This window comes from Rhinatrema bivittatum, chromosome 2, assembly GCF_901001135.1.
Source record: "Rhinatrema bivittatum chromosome 2, aRhiBiv1.1, whole genome shotgun sequence".
Taxonomy (NCBI): domain Eukaryota; kingdom Metazoa; phylum Chordata; class Amphibia; order Gymnophiona; family Rhinatrematidae; genus Rhinatrema; species Rhinatrema bivittatum.
This window is the reverse complement of record NC_042616.1, coordinates 642,957,326-642,973,573: the sequence shown is the minus strand read 5'-3', so window position 1 is coordinate 642,973,573 and position 16,248 is coordinate 642,957,326. Positions and strand designations below refer to the sequence as shown.

At 42.5% G+C, this 16,248-nt stretch overlaps 1 protein-coding gene across 1 annotated transcript in view; it reads left to right on the top strand.

Moving 5' to 3' along the window:
* The window catches only part of NSMAF (neutral sphingomyelinase activation associated factor), a 267,295-nt gene that overhangs the window by 130,438 nt on the left and 120,609 nt on the right, over positions 1 to 16,248 (top strand). The window contains exon 14 of the mRNA XM_029591349.1: positions 4,975 to 5,054. Within this exon, the coding sequence (XP_029447209.1) occupies positions 4,975 to 5,054 (80 nt within the window). The remainder of the gene's footprint in view (positions 1 to 4,974; positions 5,055 to 16,248) is intronic.

Genomic DNA, 16,248 nt, shown 5'->3' with positions numbered 1-16,248 from the left:
GAGTTTTACATGTGTAAGTACACTTTACATATGTAAATTGCTTTTTAAAATTGCTGTGATACTAAGTTACATGTATATGTGTAACTTCTTTTAAAATTATCTCCTATCCTTGAAAGTAATACATTAGGATTTACTGGCAAAACTATTGCTTGTGGATCAGATAAGTCTGTCCCCAAACTTGTTTCATGATAGTGGTGATGATGACTTTGAAGGTCTGTTGCCTTGTTTCATTTCTTATATCTTTTCGGCAGTGTGTCTCTGAAAGTCACAGGTGATGTCAATCCTTGTCGTCTTGCATGCACTTTGGATATTCACTGTCAATTTTCACTTAGAAGTTGTAGCTTTGCAAAAACATGTAACAGAGTAGCCTTGCAGCGTCTGCATACACACAGGAGCTGTAAACAGTTCTCAACAGTTTCAGCAAATACGTTGATCTTAGCTTTTTCACTAGGATCAGCATTTTGTGGTAATCTATCTGGGTTCATAAAAGTTAGCATAAGTTGAGTTGTCACAGTCTTGTCTTTTGCCAATAGAACTATACCTGAAATCTTTTTCTAAGCAAAGGGAGGATAATTTTAAAAACACGAACGTGTGCGCCCATATATACATATGTGTAGGGGCACGTGCACTCATGCTCATGTATTTTATATCATCCGTGCAGCTGCACACACTAAATAAAATACGCTTAAATGTACCCAACAATATGCTTGCATATCTAAAAGATATGCGGCATGTATTTCAACAGAGCGGGATAAGTAACATTTTATCACTCATCTGGCTATATTACATAGCCAGCGAAGGCCAAATTTATCTGTATAAGTGGTACAAATATCCTTTGCATGAGTATTTCTGCTCTTAATTGTAATCCTTTTCACATGGAGATTTAACTCGCATATTATGCTTAGAACATGTCTGCATTTATGTGGCTAAATCATCCAATTTTGTAACATGCGCTTATAAAGGAAATTACCAATTTTACCAATTAGTTCACTAGTTTGTCATAAGCCTAATTCTTCAGCCTGAACTCCCCCCAGCTTACCTGGACTTCTCACTCATTCAGTATTTGGCTATAAAGAATTTTATTCTCACTGTTCTCACTTACACCAGATAATTAGCAGGTATAAATATTTGCAAGTAACATACATATGCGTATCGCTTTGACAGGTTATAAAATAGCAACTTATAAGTGTAAATGTTGGCCCCACCTCAGAACACCCCCTAGCCCCTCCCTTTTATATACGAGCAAATCTATTTGTTCACCATTACTTGCACGTGTATGTTTGAGGCTTATAAAATAGCATTTATGCAAATATGGGCTATTTGCATGTGTATTTATTAATTTTTATGTGCACAACTCTTTTAAAATTCACCTTGTAAGGGGATGCATTTTTTAACATTGTGCACAATTTAGACCTAGATTTATCAAATTGCTATAAACAAAGCAAGAATAATGTTCGTGATAGAAAAAGGGGCATGGTTAGGATAATTTTTGAGATACTGCAACATCCGCTTCGCATAAATAGAGCGAGAGAGACTCTTTATAAGGCTCTCATATAAGTAAACTATTTATACCACTGTAGGAGGGTCAACTAGTAACTCGAGGTGAGGTTATGGTGGTGGTCTAGGGTTTGGGGGGCAGTTTTACATGCACAGTCAGAGGTACAAACAACACAGTACACATCAGTGAACATATGATGTGATTTTGAGGGAGGAAAGGTACTCAAAGATGACATTTGTACTTTGTACTCTCTGCTTAGTTTGATGTACTCTCTACCTTACTGCTATCATGTTAGGTCAAGAGTACATTGTACAAATGTCTTCTGCTCCAGTACACTGTACCATTGTGCATATAAAATTATGCAAGTGCAAGTATGCTTGTGCTTAATTTTATGCTCATATTGTGCAGGCAGTTTTCAAAAGGGCCATTTCTGCCAATAAAACACTAACCATAAAAATGGCAATACCGAACCTCTGTGCATGTCAGACAAATCTTAGAAATTAATTTTCTTGTTTTCATGTGAAGTTTCAACCCTGTCAGCTCAGATTGGAAGGTATTTATTGTACTATAAATATATGATTTGTGCAAGGAAAATAGTTACATAGAGCACAATAGCTGTCCCTCATAGGAGTCTGCACTGCCTTGCATGTTATATTCAGCTCAAGATCTGGGACCACAGCAGTGAGAGCAGGAAATTGAGTAGACTACAATGATTTATAATAACCTGGTAGAATAAGTGCAAAAAAAAAAGTGTAAAGCAAGTCAGTTTTGCTTGCACAGTTTTCAAGTTGTGCATCTTTTGCCAAGGATTTAACCTTGTAACTTGCAGTGAGGGAAAACATTTTATAGAAAAAAATGTACAAACAAAAACATGTCCAAAAAGTGCTATAGGATTTGTGCCTTACATTCAGTATTTTTGGCCAAAAGTTGCTCAATGCATTTTTTATTTAGTTTTAGCTTGCAGATTTTTTTCCATGTAAATTGTTTTTTGATTAGTAGAAAAGAATCTGTCTAATCTGATTTGTTCTTAGATTGCTTTGGTGACTGGGAAAAAAAAAGGGTACAGTGGTCATGCCATGTGACTGCTACTACAGATTGTTCCCTGAATCACACAGTGCAGGATTTACAAATAATTCTTTGTCTTAGATATAGAAAGAGGGTTTATGACTTATAATTTATATCTGATCATTGAGCCTGCTGAATTTCTCTGGAAGCAGCTTGCAATATGGAAAAGAATAGATGAAGCTAAATCTAGACTGTTTTGCCCCCGTAATTAGAATAGATTAGATTTACCTTTTCAGATTATTTTCTTTAGCATAATCCTCTGCTGTAATGTATTGCTTCACAAAGTGATTAGATTTCAAACTACTAATTATTGTAGCATGTTTCTTGAACAACGTTGATTAATATGTAGGAGATGATATCTTTGCACCTGGCTTCTTAGGATGTGCAAATAAATTATTCAGTTGAAATCCTAGAGATTTTTCCACTGTTTACAATAGAAATTCTACCTCAGGATTTTTTTCATCAGCCTAGTGGTTCGCAGTAAAATCTGCTATGTATTTGATAGATTTTTGCTGCGAATTGTAACTTTTGTGTAACCCCCTCTCTCTGGTTTAGGGACCAGGCGGGCAGGGAAACATGAGGGTCCCTGGGCTAATCCTTTAACTTTTTCCCACTCCAAGGGCCCTGGGACAGGGTTCTTTCCAAGGCCCAAGATGGCTGGGTAATTCTTAATTTGTTGGCCGGGGGGGGGGGGGCGGGGGAGGTAACAGGTCTTTATCAGCTTTAAAGGATGTGAATACAAAAAAAAAAAATTCTCTGGATGCTCAGATTGAGTGTCCAAAAATAAGGGGTGGATTTTAAAAGATTTACGTGCATAAATCCAGCTGGATTTACGTGATTAGGTGGGTTACACACGCCGAACCTATTTTGCATAGGCCCGGCAACGCGCGCAAAGCCCCGGGACGCACATATGTCCCAGGGCTTGAAAAAAGGGGCGGGGCAAGGGCGGTCCAGGGCGGAGGCATGGCCAGAGGCAGGCGCAACTTATAAAATAAAGGCAGGGGGGATTTAGGTAGGGCTGGGGGGAGCGGGTTAGATGGGGAAGGGAGAGGAAGGTGGGGGGGGGGGGGCGAAGGAAAGTCCCCTCTGAGGCCCAGCCTCGGAGGGAACAGGGAAAGCCATCGGGGCTCCCCTAGGGCTCGGCACGAGCAAGGTGCCCCTAAATATTTACTGTCAGAGTTCTTAAATTGCAAATTGGTCATTGTTCACATCAGTTCTTGGCTTGAAAAAGTGAAATTTACATTTCTCTAATTGTATTTGTGCATGGGTCTCTTAGTATTGGGCAGGGAAAATCTCACTCTCCATGGTTTAGACAAGTAAGTTTCCCAGTTGGGCCAGGTATCCTTAGCTAGACTGAAAACCCCTTCCAAAAATGCTGATGGCAAAATAGAGTGGTGTCTGCACGGTCTCCCCAAAGTGTGTCTTTCCCAGGGTGAAGGCTCCTGTTGAGTGTCCTCAGAACACAATTATAGGTCTTACTCAGTTGTCCTCTTCAGTTGTCTCAATTGGATTTTTCTTAGGAAAAGTCAAATAGCAAGAAATACAGCATCTCTCTACAGATGTCCCCTCTTTAGTCAGAAAGGGTGGCCATAAACTACTTCTCGGTAACTCAGAAAAGCTCTTCACAAAAAGAGCTAAAACGTAGAACTCCTCCTCTGCAGTGAGTCACCATTTGGAATCTTCCTTACCTCCTGACCTAACCTAACTGGAGGGCACCCTGAATCCCTCCAACCAGGGGTACCAGGGCTCTCAAAAAAGGAATTAAAAAAAAAAAAAGCAGTAAACATCCAAAAGTATTAATCAAAATATGGAGCCAGCACCAAAGCAGGTACTTGTTTCCCCCTTCCCACTAAGGTATTGGCCCAGGCTCCTAAAGCCAATGTCCAAGCAGACAAACACTCCTACTCTCTCTCTCTCACTCCTAAGCAAAATGCCACACTGTGAAATGCTGCACACTGCTTTATACACAGCAGGGGGCGGGCCATTCCAGCAACCTCTGTGGAGGAGCTGTTCTGAATTGTGCAGCCCTCCTTCTACTAGCCTTCCTATCCTAGCTCACAGGGTTCAAGACTAGGGTCATATTGTGATGATCCCAAAAGGTCATTGCAGAAAACTGCCCTATATTTGTCTTGAAGATAAATTTACACCAACACTTGGGATTTTATAGATAATGCATAGATTTATTTGTGAATCAAACATTTTAAAGTGTGCACATCCTTAATCCTTTGCAATTAAAAGTGATGACAAGAGCTAGAGATCAAGTAGAGCCTGCAGTATAGGGAAAATGAGTTAACTAAATGAGCCACCATGCATATTTTATTTCTCTGTTTTTGCTTGACAATTTTATTTGTTTTTAATTCAGTTTAGCTTTGGTCAAACTGAACTTACTAGTTGTTTTTTTCCCTTTCTAGATCTAATGAACTCTGAAACTTTTCGGGATCTTAGTAAACCAATTGGTGCACTGAATAAGGAAAGGTTGGAGAGGCTATTGGTATGCTCTGTGTTTTTTATTTATCACCAAATAAGGTACTATTAAAATATGCTGCCAGTGAGCTGTTTGAAATATAAAGGCATTTTGCTAACAGTGCTTTTTTCATAAATATTTTATCACAGTGGATTCACCATGGATTTGTCATTATGGATATGATATTGGGTAAAGTAGAATATAAGTACCTTTTAAATAAATTATTGGTCTATTTTATGCAGACACTAATTTGCTATGCTATGCTTCCAAACAAGCAAGAAAAGGCATTTTAAATTATTTCAGAGTTCAGAATTGCCCACTTCTTTTTGTTCTTCCAGACCAGTTCAGACAAGTGAACTATACTCCCTTATAAGCAGATGAAGGCAGAGAACAGCTGGTTTGATGTCACCCTCTATAGGGTGCCATGCTGCATCAGCCTGCCAGTATTCTATACATCCAGCAGATGTTATGATAGCATACCCATACTCTGGATTCAGCTTCTGGCCTGGTGAAGGGGCAAATTCTGGTATCCTGGGGCAAAAGGCCATGGTCTGATCCTCCTTCAGAGGAGTAACCTTACAGCAGGGGACTTCCAGGGAAGGACAGTGACCCCTGAACTGAGGACAAAGCTATATAAATTCTCCCTCTTAGTCTCTCTTTCTGCTCTCCCTCCCTCCTTTGGCCATCAGGTCTCCTAATAAAGTATTTAAAAGAGAGAGAGAGAGACTAAAAGTGCAAGGGAATTGAGCAGCCAGCCAGTGAGTCACAGCCAAGTCTTGAGGGCGGAGCCTGGATTGTCCTGTGTGGATGGCCAGTCCAAGAGGGAGAGAGAAAAAGAGAGGGGGGCATGTTAATACTGGCAGAACATGAAATACGGCCTTTGTGGCATCTGTGGCCTGAACTGCACTGCCATAAGCATAAGCTTCTGTTGCCACCTTTAAGCTGAAGGAGGGGGTGAGACCAAAAGTAAAGGTCGATTGTATCTGAGCTGCAGTCCATAGTGGTCCTGTTCAGCTTCTTGTTCCCAAGGAAGTGTTTTGGTTGTGGTAGAAACAGCAGCTATTTTGGAGCCACATGGCTCTCGGGAGGCTGGGGAAATGAAATAGGGCTTTCTATTTTAATCCCTGCTGCTTCAGGAGAGGGATAGGGTTCCAGGCTGGATTAATGCAGGGGTCTTTGAGATCTCTGGGTCTTTCATCCTGTGCCTCTCCTATATCCTCCAGGTTTATTCATTTGTTGCACCAGGCCTTTTGCTTAAAGCAAGGGTTACCCATTCTTTGGCTGGACCTTCCCAGGGGCAGGGGTCTCACTGGGATGCAGACTGAGACTTGGAGGAAGAGATCGCCTTCTGCTGGGGTAACTCTCTGATGTCACTCAAAGAGCAATTTACATTTATTAAAATTTATGAATCGCCTAACACAAAAGGCCTAGGCAATGAACAACTTTGCATACATAATCATAAAATTGAAATAAAACGAAATATATACAGAAATTTAAAATAACTTAAAGTAAACTAAAATATGGAACAAAAACATTTTAAAAACCTAAAAATTAATAACAAATGAATAATAAGTAAAAAAAAAAACCCCTCATACATAATATAAAACAGTCATAAACAGATGGAATAAAAAAACATTAAAAATGGGAAGATTTTTGGGGAGGACCTATAGGAGGGTGCTATTTCTTTTAAGGAAGAGGAAGAGTCAACAGCAATCCCTCTGTTTAGGAGAGATGAACTGCTTTCTATAATCATTAGTTCAATGGCAGCATTGGGCATAACAGAAGAGCAGGCAGAAAGTCTTCAGGGGTTCTTATGACTGACATGAAAAAAAAATGCCAGAGATTTTCCCTTCCATCAGGCAATCAGTCAGCTGATCACAGCAGAATGAGATGCACCAGAAGCAAAACTGTGGAGGAAAAAGAAGCTGAAGGCGCCATGGGTGGATGCACTGGTATGAGTGATCACCAGGAAGAACACTATATGCGTGAAAAAGGGATACAGCACTGAAGGATGCCCAGGATCGCAAGACAGAATAACTTCTCAAAGAATTCTTTGAGGTTTTGGGTCTTGTTCTGCAGACCACTGTCTATAGTTGCTATGTGGCTAGGGTGTGTCTGTGCTGGATGCAGCAGCTTCAAGAGGCTGGACTCGACCTTGAAGAGGCAGCATGGCATTCCTGGCACCATTTGCTCTGGTTGAAAAGCTGGGCAGCAGATTTGGCCTCAAAGCATGGCTAGCCAAACTCTCATTTAAGGAAAAGCTCCAATTTTGTGAGAATTTAGGAAAGCTGGTCAAGAACCTGGGAGAGTTTAAGTCCCCCAGACTCCTAGAGGATAGAAGGAAGAGTTGTTCTGCACTTCTTCAGCTAGGACTTGTTATAAAGAGTTGAAACGCTTTCATCTGGGGAAAGCTTCCTCATCAGAATGAACTTGACCATTTCATAGATTGCAAACATTTAGGGGATGGAGGGACAAGTGAGGCATAAAAGATGGGGCTGCTGATGGGGCCGGCAGCTCCTAGTGAAGATTTGGGGATCCTATCTCCAGAGGTTCAGAAAGGTAGTTGCCTGACATTCAGGCCGATACAGTACAGTACAGTTAACCCGCGTTTGGACGCGTGCTTTCGACGCGCTAGCTTTATACCTTATTCAGTAAGGGGTAATAGTGCGTCGAAAACGCGTGTCCAACCCCCCCAAAACTAATAGGGCCATCAACATGCAAATGCATGTTGATGGCCCTATTAGTTATTCTCGCGCGATTCAGTAAGTAAAATGTGCAGCCAAGCCACACAGTTTACTTTCAGAAATTAGCGCCTCCCAAAGGTAGGCATTAATTTCTGCTGGCACCGAGAAAATGCACAGAAAAGCAGTAAAAACTGCTTTTCTGTGCACTCTCTGACTTAATATCATGGCGATATTAAGTCGGAGGTCCCAAAAGCTAAAAATAATTAAAAATAAAAAATTTAAATTGGCCCGCAGCTCGCAAGTTGAAAAACCGGACACTCAATTTTGCCAGCATCCAGTTTCCAAACCCGTGGCTGTCAGCGGGTTTGAGAACCAACGCCGGCAAAATTGAGCATCGGCTGTCAAACTCGCTGACAGCCGCCGCTCCTTTCAAAAAAGAGTGTCCCTAGCGCCTCTTTTTACCATGGGCCCTCATTTGCATGCGGGCCGATACTAAAATGCGCGCATAGGAGAGGGCGCTTGCCCACTCTCCTGCAACTTTTACTGTATTGACCCGATTGTTTTGCCAAAAGAGGTCCAAATCACTTCAGAACAGTGCATCCTGGATGTCGTCATAGATGGTTATGCCTTGGAATTTTCTAGTCCTGTTGTCCCTCTTTCATTCTCATTTAAAGAGGGTGGTGGGTAATCCGGAACTGGAATCACTGCCTTTGTCATATGGGGGTAGTGGTTCTAGTTCCAGATTCAGAGCAGGGATGGGGAAGGTATTCACTTTATTTTCTTGTTCCCAAGAAAGAGGGCACTTGAAGCATGTCAGCTGGGTTCTGATGCTACTTCATTTCCAAATGAAAACTATGACATTGATTATGATGACAGTGAGGTAGAGGAGGTTTCTTAACATCCCTGGATTTGAAGGAGGCCTGCTTTCACATTCCCATCAGGAATGACAGTTGATGATTCCTCCACTTTTTGGTTCCTGGACAGCACTTCCAGTTCAAGGCATAATCTTTTAGATTGGGTAAGGCTCCCAGAACTTTCTCCAAAGTAATCGTCATAGAGGTGTTGTCCTTGTGTAGGAGGGCATCTTTGTGCATCATTATCTGGACAATTGTCCAAGTCATGCCAAAGCCTGGGAGAGTCGGTCTTATACCACTAGAGTGATGCAGCTCTTGTAGGAGCTGGGCTGGGTGATAAATATTGCAAAGAGCAAGCTGGAGCCCACTCAGTCCTTAATATATCTGAGTGCCCAATTTAACACAAAGAATGATAGAGTGTGCATAAGCATGGAAAGAATTCTCAAGATTCAGGGTCAAGTGTGTCATCTTTTGTCAGACAAGATCCCCAGGGTCTGAGATTGTCTGCAAATCTTCGGTTCAGTTGCAACAGCCATGGATTTTGTGGTCTAGGCAAGAGTACACATGTGGCCTTGACAGAAATTGCTTCTGTCTTAGAAAATAAGAACATAAGATTGCCATACTGGGTAGGACCATAGGTCCATCAAGCCCAGTATCCTGTTTCCAACAGTGGCCAATCCAGGTCACAAGTACCTGGCAGGATCCTAAAGAGGAGATATATTCTGTGCTGTTTATGTCAGGGAAAAGCAATGGATTCCTGTAATTCCACATTAATAATGGTTTATGGACTTTTCCTCAAGGAGCTTGAAACACATACATGTCAAGACAAATCTGTTTGAAGAGATGCAGAATGTCTTCGTTTGGATTTTGAGAGCTGGTCCAGCAGTATCCCACCAATGGCTTTGGTACATCCAAATTGTCTGGACTGGTCTGGCAGGAGATAAAGGAAGGTGAAATTTAGTTTTACCTGCTAGTTTCCTTTTCTTTAGTCCTGCCAGACCAGTCTAGGACCCTCCCAGGTTGTTTCTTCTGTGCTCATTGGCCATTGGTACGATAAGACCTGGTCTTGAGTGTCGGTATAGTAAAAGAAGTTAAATAAAAATAAATAAAATTCTCTCTGCCTGCAGATGTGGTTACCTCCAGTCTTACTGACAATATCTGTATGCATATAATTCAGATATTTCTCAAGTTTACAGCCTTGTTTGACTTCATGTTAGCCGGTCTCTTAAGCTGAAGGGATCACTGCTGGTTTTCTTCCTGAGAAGTACCCTGGTTAATGGGGGTGTAGAGAGGAGTTAGAAGTTTAGCTTTTTTCAGTGAATGCTGGCAGGCAAGTACAGCACAGTACCCTATATAGGGTAACAGCAAAAGAGTTGCTCTGTCTCTCCATCTGCTAGTAGGGGAGTATAACACACTTGTCTGAACTGATCTGGCGGGCCTCAAATACAGGAAATTAGAGAGTAAGACTAAATTTCACTTTTGAGTTATTAGGACATGAAAAGGAGGCCTTCTGGAATGCTGACAGATCACCTACTTTTAGCCACATTTGGAATAAATTTGCATAAATTTGCAGGCTGTTGTGCTCCTATATTACACCAAATTTCAAAGCGAACTTACATACATAAGTCTCCTTTTAAAATTATCTCAGCCAAACTATCTGCGCACTGCTATGTGATATTCTTAATTTTACCAAGAGAATTTATGCATATACTTTTTAAAATAAATCTGCACAGAATCCTGCTCAGCTCCACCCTCCTAAAATGCATGTTTTTATTTATTTTTAAAAAGCTTATATCACACACATTTAAGGAGATTAAAAAAATTACATTAATAATAAAAGTTTAATAAATGTCTGAAACAACAAAAACACCTATGCACTTAAAAATGTGTGCATATAGGGGTAGATTTTCAAAGGCTCAGCGGTGCGCGCAAGCCTCGGGACGCGCGTATGTCCCTGGGCTTTGAAAAAGGGGCAGGAAGGGGGTGGGGTTGTGGGCGTGGTGCCGATCCGGGGGCGGTCTGGGGCGGGACCGAGGCCTCCGGCACAGCTGTGCCGGGGGATGGCGCATCAGCAGCCGGCCGGCGCGCGCAAGATAATAAGTAAAACAAGGTAGGGGGGGATTTAGGTAGGGCTGGGGGATGGATTAGATAGAGGAAGAGAGGGGAAGGTGGGGGGGGGGAGCAGAAGAAAAGTTCCCTCTGAGGCAGCTCCAATTTCGGAGCGGCCTCGGAGGGAATGGGGAAAGCCGTCGGGGCTCCCCTTGGGCTCGGCGCGCGCAAGGTGCACAAGTGTGCACCCCTTTGCGCATGCCGACCCCGGATTTTATAACATGCGCACGGCAGCGCGCACATGTTATAAAATTGGGTGTATATTTGTGCGCACCGAGTAACGCACAATTGTACCCCGCGCGTGCAGATTTTAAAATCTGCCCCATAGTGTGTGTGTGTGTGTGTGTGTGTGTGTGATTTTACATGTGTACTGGTCTCACAGTTTTCTAAAGCACTCTTAATCTGCAGAAGTCCATTTGAAAATGATCCTCATTGAGAAGAGGTGTTCCTGGGAATGTTTAGCTTGGGGAAGGAAAATATGGGGTAGATTTTAAAAAAGTGTGCCTTCGCGTACTTTTGTTGGCGCACCAGGCGCAAACAAAAGTACGCTAGATTTTAGTAGATACGCGCGTAGCTGCTAAAATCCAGGATCGGCGCGCGCAAGGCTGCCGATTTTGTGCAGCCGGCGCGCGCCGAGCCGCGCAGCCTGCCTCCGTTCCCTCCAAGGCCGCTCCGAAATCGGAGCGGCCTCGGAGGGAACTCGCTTTCGCCCTCCCCTCACCTTCCCCTCCCTTCCTCTATCTAACCCACCCCCTGGCCCTATCTAACCCCCCCCCTACATTTGTCGGGGGATTTACGCCTCCCGGAGGGAGAAGTAAATCCCCGCGCGCCAGCGGCCAGCTAGCGCGCCGAGACGCGACCTGGGGCGGTTCCGGAGGGCGCGGCCACGTCCCCGGACCGCCCCCGGACCGCAACCACGCCCCCGGGCCCGCCCCGAAATGCCGCATCCCTCCTCCAAAACGCCGTGCCGATTGGCCACGCCCCCGACACGCCCTCGACACGCCCCCCCCCTCGAAAACCCCGGGACTTACGCGAGTCCCAGGGCTCTGTGCGCACCGGCAGGCCTATGGAAAATAGGCGCGCCGGCGCGCAAGGCCCTGCTCGCGTAAATCCGGGTGGATTTACGCGAGCAGGGCTTTTAAAATCCGCCCCATATGTGTAAATGACCTATTCAGATTTTACATTTACATTTATTTAAATTTGTGAATTGCCTAACACTAAAAGGCCTTTCTAGCAAAAATCTTTTTGTAGAAAAAGCAGGTGCAAGTGACTGTGCATAATTTGTACCTGCAGAACTATTCAGCATTGTGTACTTTGGCTTTGAAAATTGGTGCAAAGCCTATGGGTAAAATGTATACACATGGTCTTTGACCCAATACAGTTTGAAAATTGCCCCCATAAAGTATAAGTATAGTACGAACAAACCAAATATGGGAGAGAGATTTTTGCTTCTTTTATTCCAAAATAGTTTAAGAAGGTTTTGAATAATTAATACACAAAAATGAAAGGAGACCTAAGAAGAAGCTATAGAGCCAAGAAACAGTTATGTAATAGTTTAAGCAGCCTGCCATCAAGGTTGCACATCTCTGGTCTTTAAGGACTGCAAGAAGGTCTGGTTTTCAGGAAATACATAATTATTATTATTATTAATATTCATGATACAGATCTGAATACATATACGTGTAAGAACTCTGTTGGTATGCATATTTTAGTTATCCTGTAAAGTAGAAAGTTTGAGGTCTAGAGTTCTGTACCACTGCCCTAGAAAGTTCATGTGTCTTAAATGAACCCTTGTGTGATTGCACTGAAGAACGGGGCTTTGCTGTCATGCTTCCATCAAATAATGTTGGGTAGAAAATGAAAAGCACTATAGTTCATTTGATCCAGCAAACGTTGTAACAATAAATATTCTATTTATTATGTATATACTGGAAGTTTATTCCACAGTTCTCTTGCTTGTTAACTTATTTTTTGCCAGCCTTTCAATACTTTTCTATTCTCACTAGCATTTTCCATCCCTTTCTAGTCAATTTTAACCGCTGTCTAAAGGGAATCTTGTTGTTTGCATGACATTATTTGTCTTTATGTATTTATTCAATATAAATCTGTCAAGCAGGAATGATTTAGCCATGACTTGAGGGTGATGTCATCTGGCAGTCTGAATGGACCCTTTTCTCTGAACTCTTAGAGCTTTTGCTCTGTTGAATTCCCACACAGGTGTTGCCTCAGGAACCTCCTCAGTCTTTTTTTCAACCAAGTACCGGCATGGATGTGTATCCTATCTCTCTGTATTCTTTCTTCAATTTCCTCTAAAATTTTTAATATCTTTTTCTTCAAAGTTGCCTCACTGCCCCAGACAGCACTTTTTAGTGCTATGTCAAATAAAAAAAAAAAAAGACTTAACTTCAGGATGTCCAGCAGGAAAAAGCATATAGTGATGGTCTTTAAAAACTGTATATACGGTAGAAAAATGTCCACTACCAACATACATGATGGTGTAGATTTTATAAATTTACGCAAGCGCGTACTTTTGTTCGCGCACCAGGCGCGAACAAAAGTACGCCTCGAAGGGAACTTTCCTTCCACCTCCCCTCACCTTCCCCTCCCTTCCCTACCTAACCGACCCCCCCCCCCCCGGCCATATCTAAACCCCCCTACCTTTGTTGACAGATTTACACCTGCCGAAAGCAGGTGTAAATCTGTGCGCGCCAGCAGGCTGCTGGCACGCCATCACCCGACCCGGGGGCTGGTCCAGAGGCCTCGACCACGCCCCCGGGCCGGCGCCATGCGAGTGCCCTGCGCGCGTAAATCCGGCCGGATTTACGCACGCAGGGCTTTTAAAATCCGGCCCGATATTTGTTATCTCTGCCTTGGACCAAGCTACAACCAGGCCAGCTGTTACCATTGTGGCTAGAAGTCCCCACATTCCCAGAAGTCGAGGGTCTTTAAAATGGAGGAACTGTGTAAGTCTCTCAGAAACTGCAGTTGATCCTCTTCCCAAAGTGCAGTCTTGTCTGCCTCCCCAGGAAGGGAATTGAGCAGGTTCCAAGACATCTCCCCCTTTGGTGAAGCAAGCTGAGTCTTTGGGGGTCGAGTAAACGCAAAAAGTCATAAAAAAGAAGCGCCACTTGGCAGCGCCACTTGGCAGAGCTGCCAGTATAGTTGGGGCGGAAAAACACTGAATATCTGTACTGTCGATGCATTGTGCATTGGCACTGTCGATGCATTCAGAACATTTGACATATCTAGCCCTGAAGCACAAAATGCACTGAACCTTGACATCTTTGATATTTAGATCATCAGAACAGGCTGCTCCATCATTAGTGCATAGTGCAGCAGTGCTTCCAATGCAGCTGTATTCTGACATGCAGAAGGGGATATGCTTCACCTGCCCCTTTGGGCACTACATAGCTAGATAAATAGGGACTTTTCCAGTTAAGTGGCAGCTACTGAATATCTGGCTTTATTCAGTGACTGCCACTTAGCGGGATTTATCCTGCTAAATAGATAGGACCAATATTATGGAACCAGCTTCTCGTTACTTTGCTTAAACAGGCTTGTAGCAAAACAGTTAAAAAGTATTTAAAAGCACACATATTTAGACAGGCATTTCAGTTTGTTTAATGATTGGCATTTATGGTTTGCAGTAGGCAATTTTATTTAGTTATCTAGAACTCATTGGTTACTTATGTTCAGAGTAATAAACTGATAACACAGCCTACACCTTTTTAAAATAAAAGATAAATAAAGTGCTTTACTGTAGTAGCAGTGTATCTGCAGTGACAGGGCATCCAAGCCTTCCCTTACCTGGGTGTCTTGCTTGTGGGGGCACCTTCCCAGGAAGGTGTACTAGCCTCCATGCAAAAGTCAACTCAACTTCTACAAATTAGGTTTTCTAGGAATTTCAAGAAATCAACTCTACTTCCCTCCCTGGAAATCAAATTCATTGGAGCATGGATAGATTCTTAGCAAGAGAGAGCTTTCCTTCCCTCGGATCAAACAAACACTCTCGAGACCCTTGTGTACAGACTGTTGAACACAGATCACTCAACAGCCAAGGAAGTACTTGGCTGTTGGTCGTTCTGGGCCACATGACATTGGCAATTCATGTAGTTTCACTATCCCGCCTTCATGTATGACTCCTGCAGTCCTAATGGAACCAACTAACTGAACCACTATCATCCAAAGTGAACAGTCCACAACACATTTATATACAGTATTTATTTTAAAAACTTGTATTCTGCTGAGCCACGGGTCTCAGCGGATAACAAAAGCACATACATAATAAAATACAAGTATACATCAAAAACAAGTTTACAACTTTGTACATATAAAACAAAAATTAACACAACAAAATACATAAACTTAAAATACTGTATGAGTAATAAGTAACTCAGAAACATGCAAAACAAGACCAAGATCCTGATCCATTTCAAAATGTCTGCTTAAAGATGTGAGCTTTAAGTGATTTATGAAAACAGTCAGTCATGCTCTAATCTAATAAATTCAAGTAGTTCATTCCATAAAAAGGACCCAGCAAGTTAAAGATCCACCTACAGGAAGTTGCCAAATTTGCTTGTGTTAATAAAGTAATTTCTAACATATTGAGTGAATGATCGCAAACTATGAACGAATTGACATGAAGCAGAAACTATACTAGTGACTAGATTCCATTATCCAGGAAGCGTATCACTTCATCTACTTTCTCACCAAATAACTGTGACAGATGCCTCCACAAAAGTTTGGGACCCACATGTGGTTCTTTGAACTCGAGGAACATGGTTATTCATAGAGAAACAATTTCAAATCAACCTCCTAGAACTGTGAGTGATCAGATATGCTCTAACAGCTTTCACTTGTCTCCTCCAAGGAAAGAGCCTCCTCATTCAAACTGATAACCAAATAGCCATGTTCTATGTGAACAAGCAGGTGGGCTCATAGACTCTTTGCCAATAAGTAATAAAGATATGGGAATGGGCATACAAATATCAAGTTGACCTGCAAGTAAACTAGCTTTCAGGGATCTTCAACACATCAGCATATCGCCTCAGCAAAGTTTTTCATCCACACAAACAGTCTCTGCAATAATCAACAGCTAACAGACTATTCAGTTTATGGAGTCTTCCAGCATTCAATCTCTTTGCATGGGAACAAAACAGAAAACTGGATTTTGCTCCATTCTTCCCAGCAAACTCAGATCTGCTCAGGATGCTTTTCTGCTTGACTGGAATGTGAATCTCATGAACACTTGAAACATCCATCTGTCACCCATCTCCCACAGCGGTTACGGAATCCCAGAAAAAAATAATTTACAGTGGGCTCAGGTAGAACTAGGCATGTAACAATCAGGCACCCACCTTTCCCATGTTTACAGCAACCTGTACCTCAACCCCCACCCCCACTCCCACAGAGTTATCAGACATCCAGGATTACAAAAAAACCCAGAATCAGTCAGATAACAGTAGGTTCTGGCAGAAAAAGACCTGTGACAGTCAAGCAAAGGGAAAATAGCATAAACAATCAGCACAAAAAAAACAGAAAAGGTTCTTAGGAAATGCAGCATAGCAAGGGAGA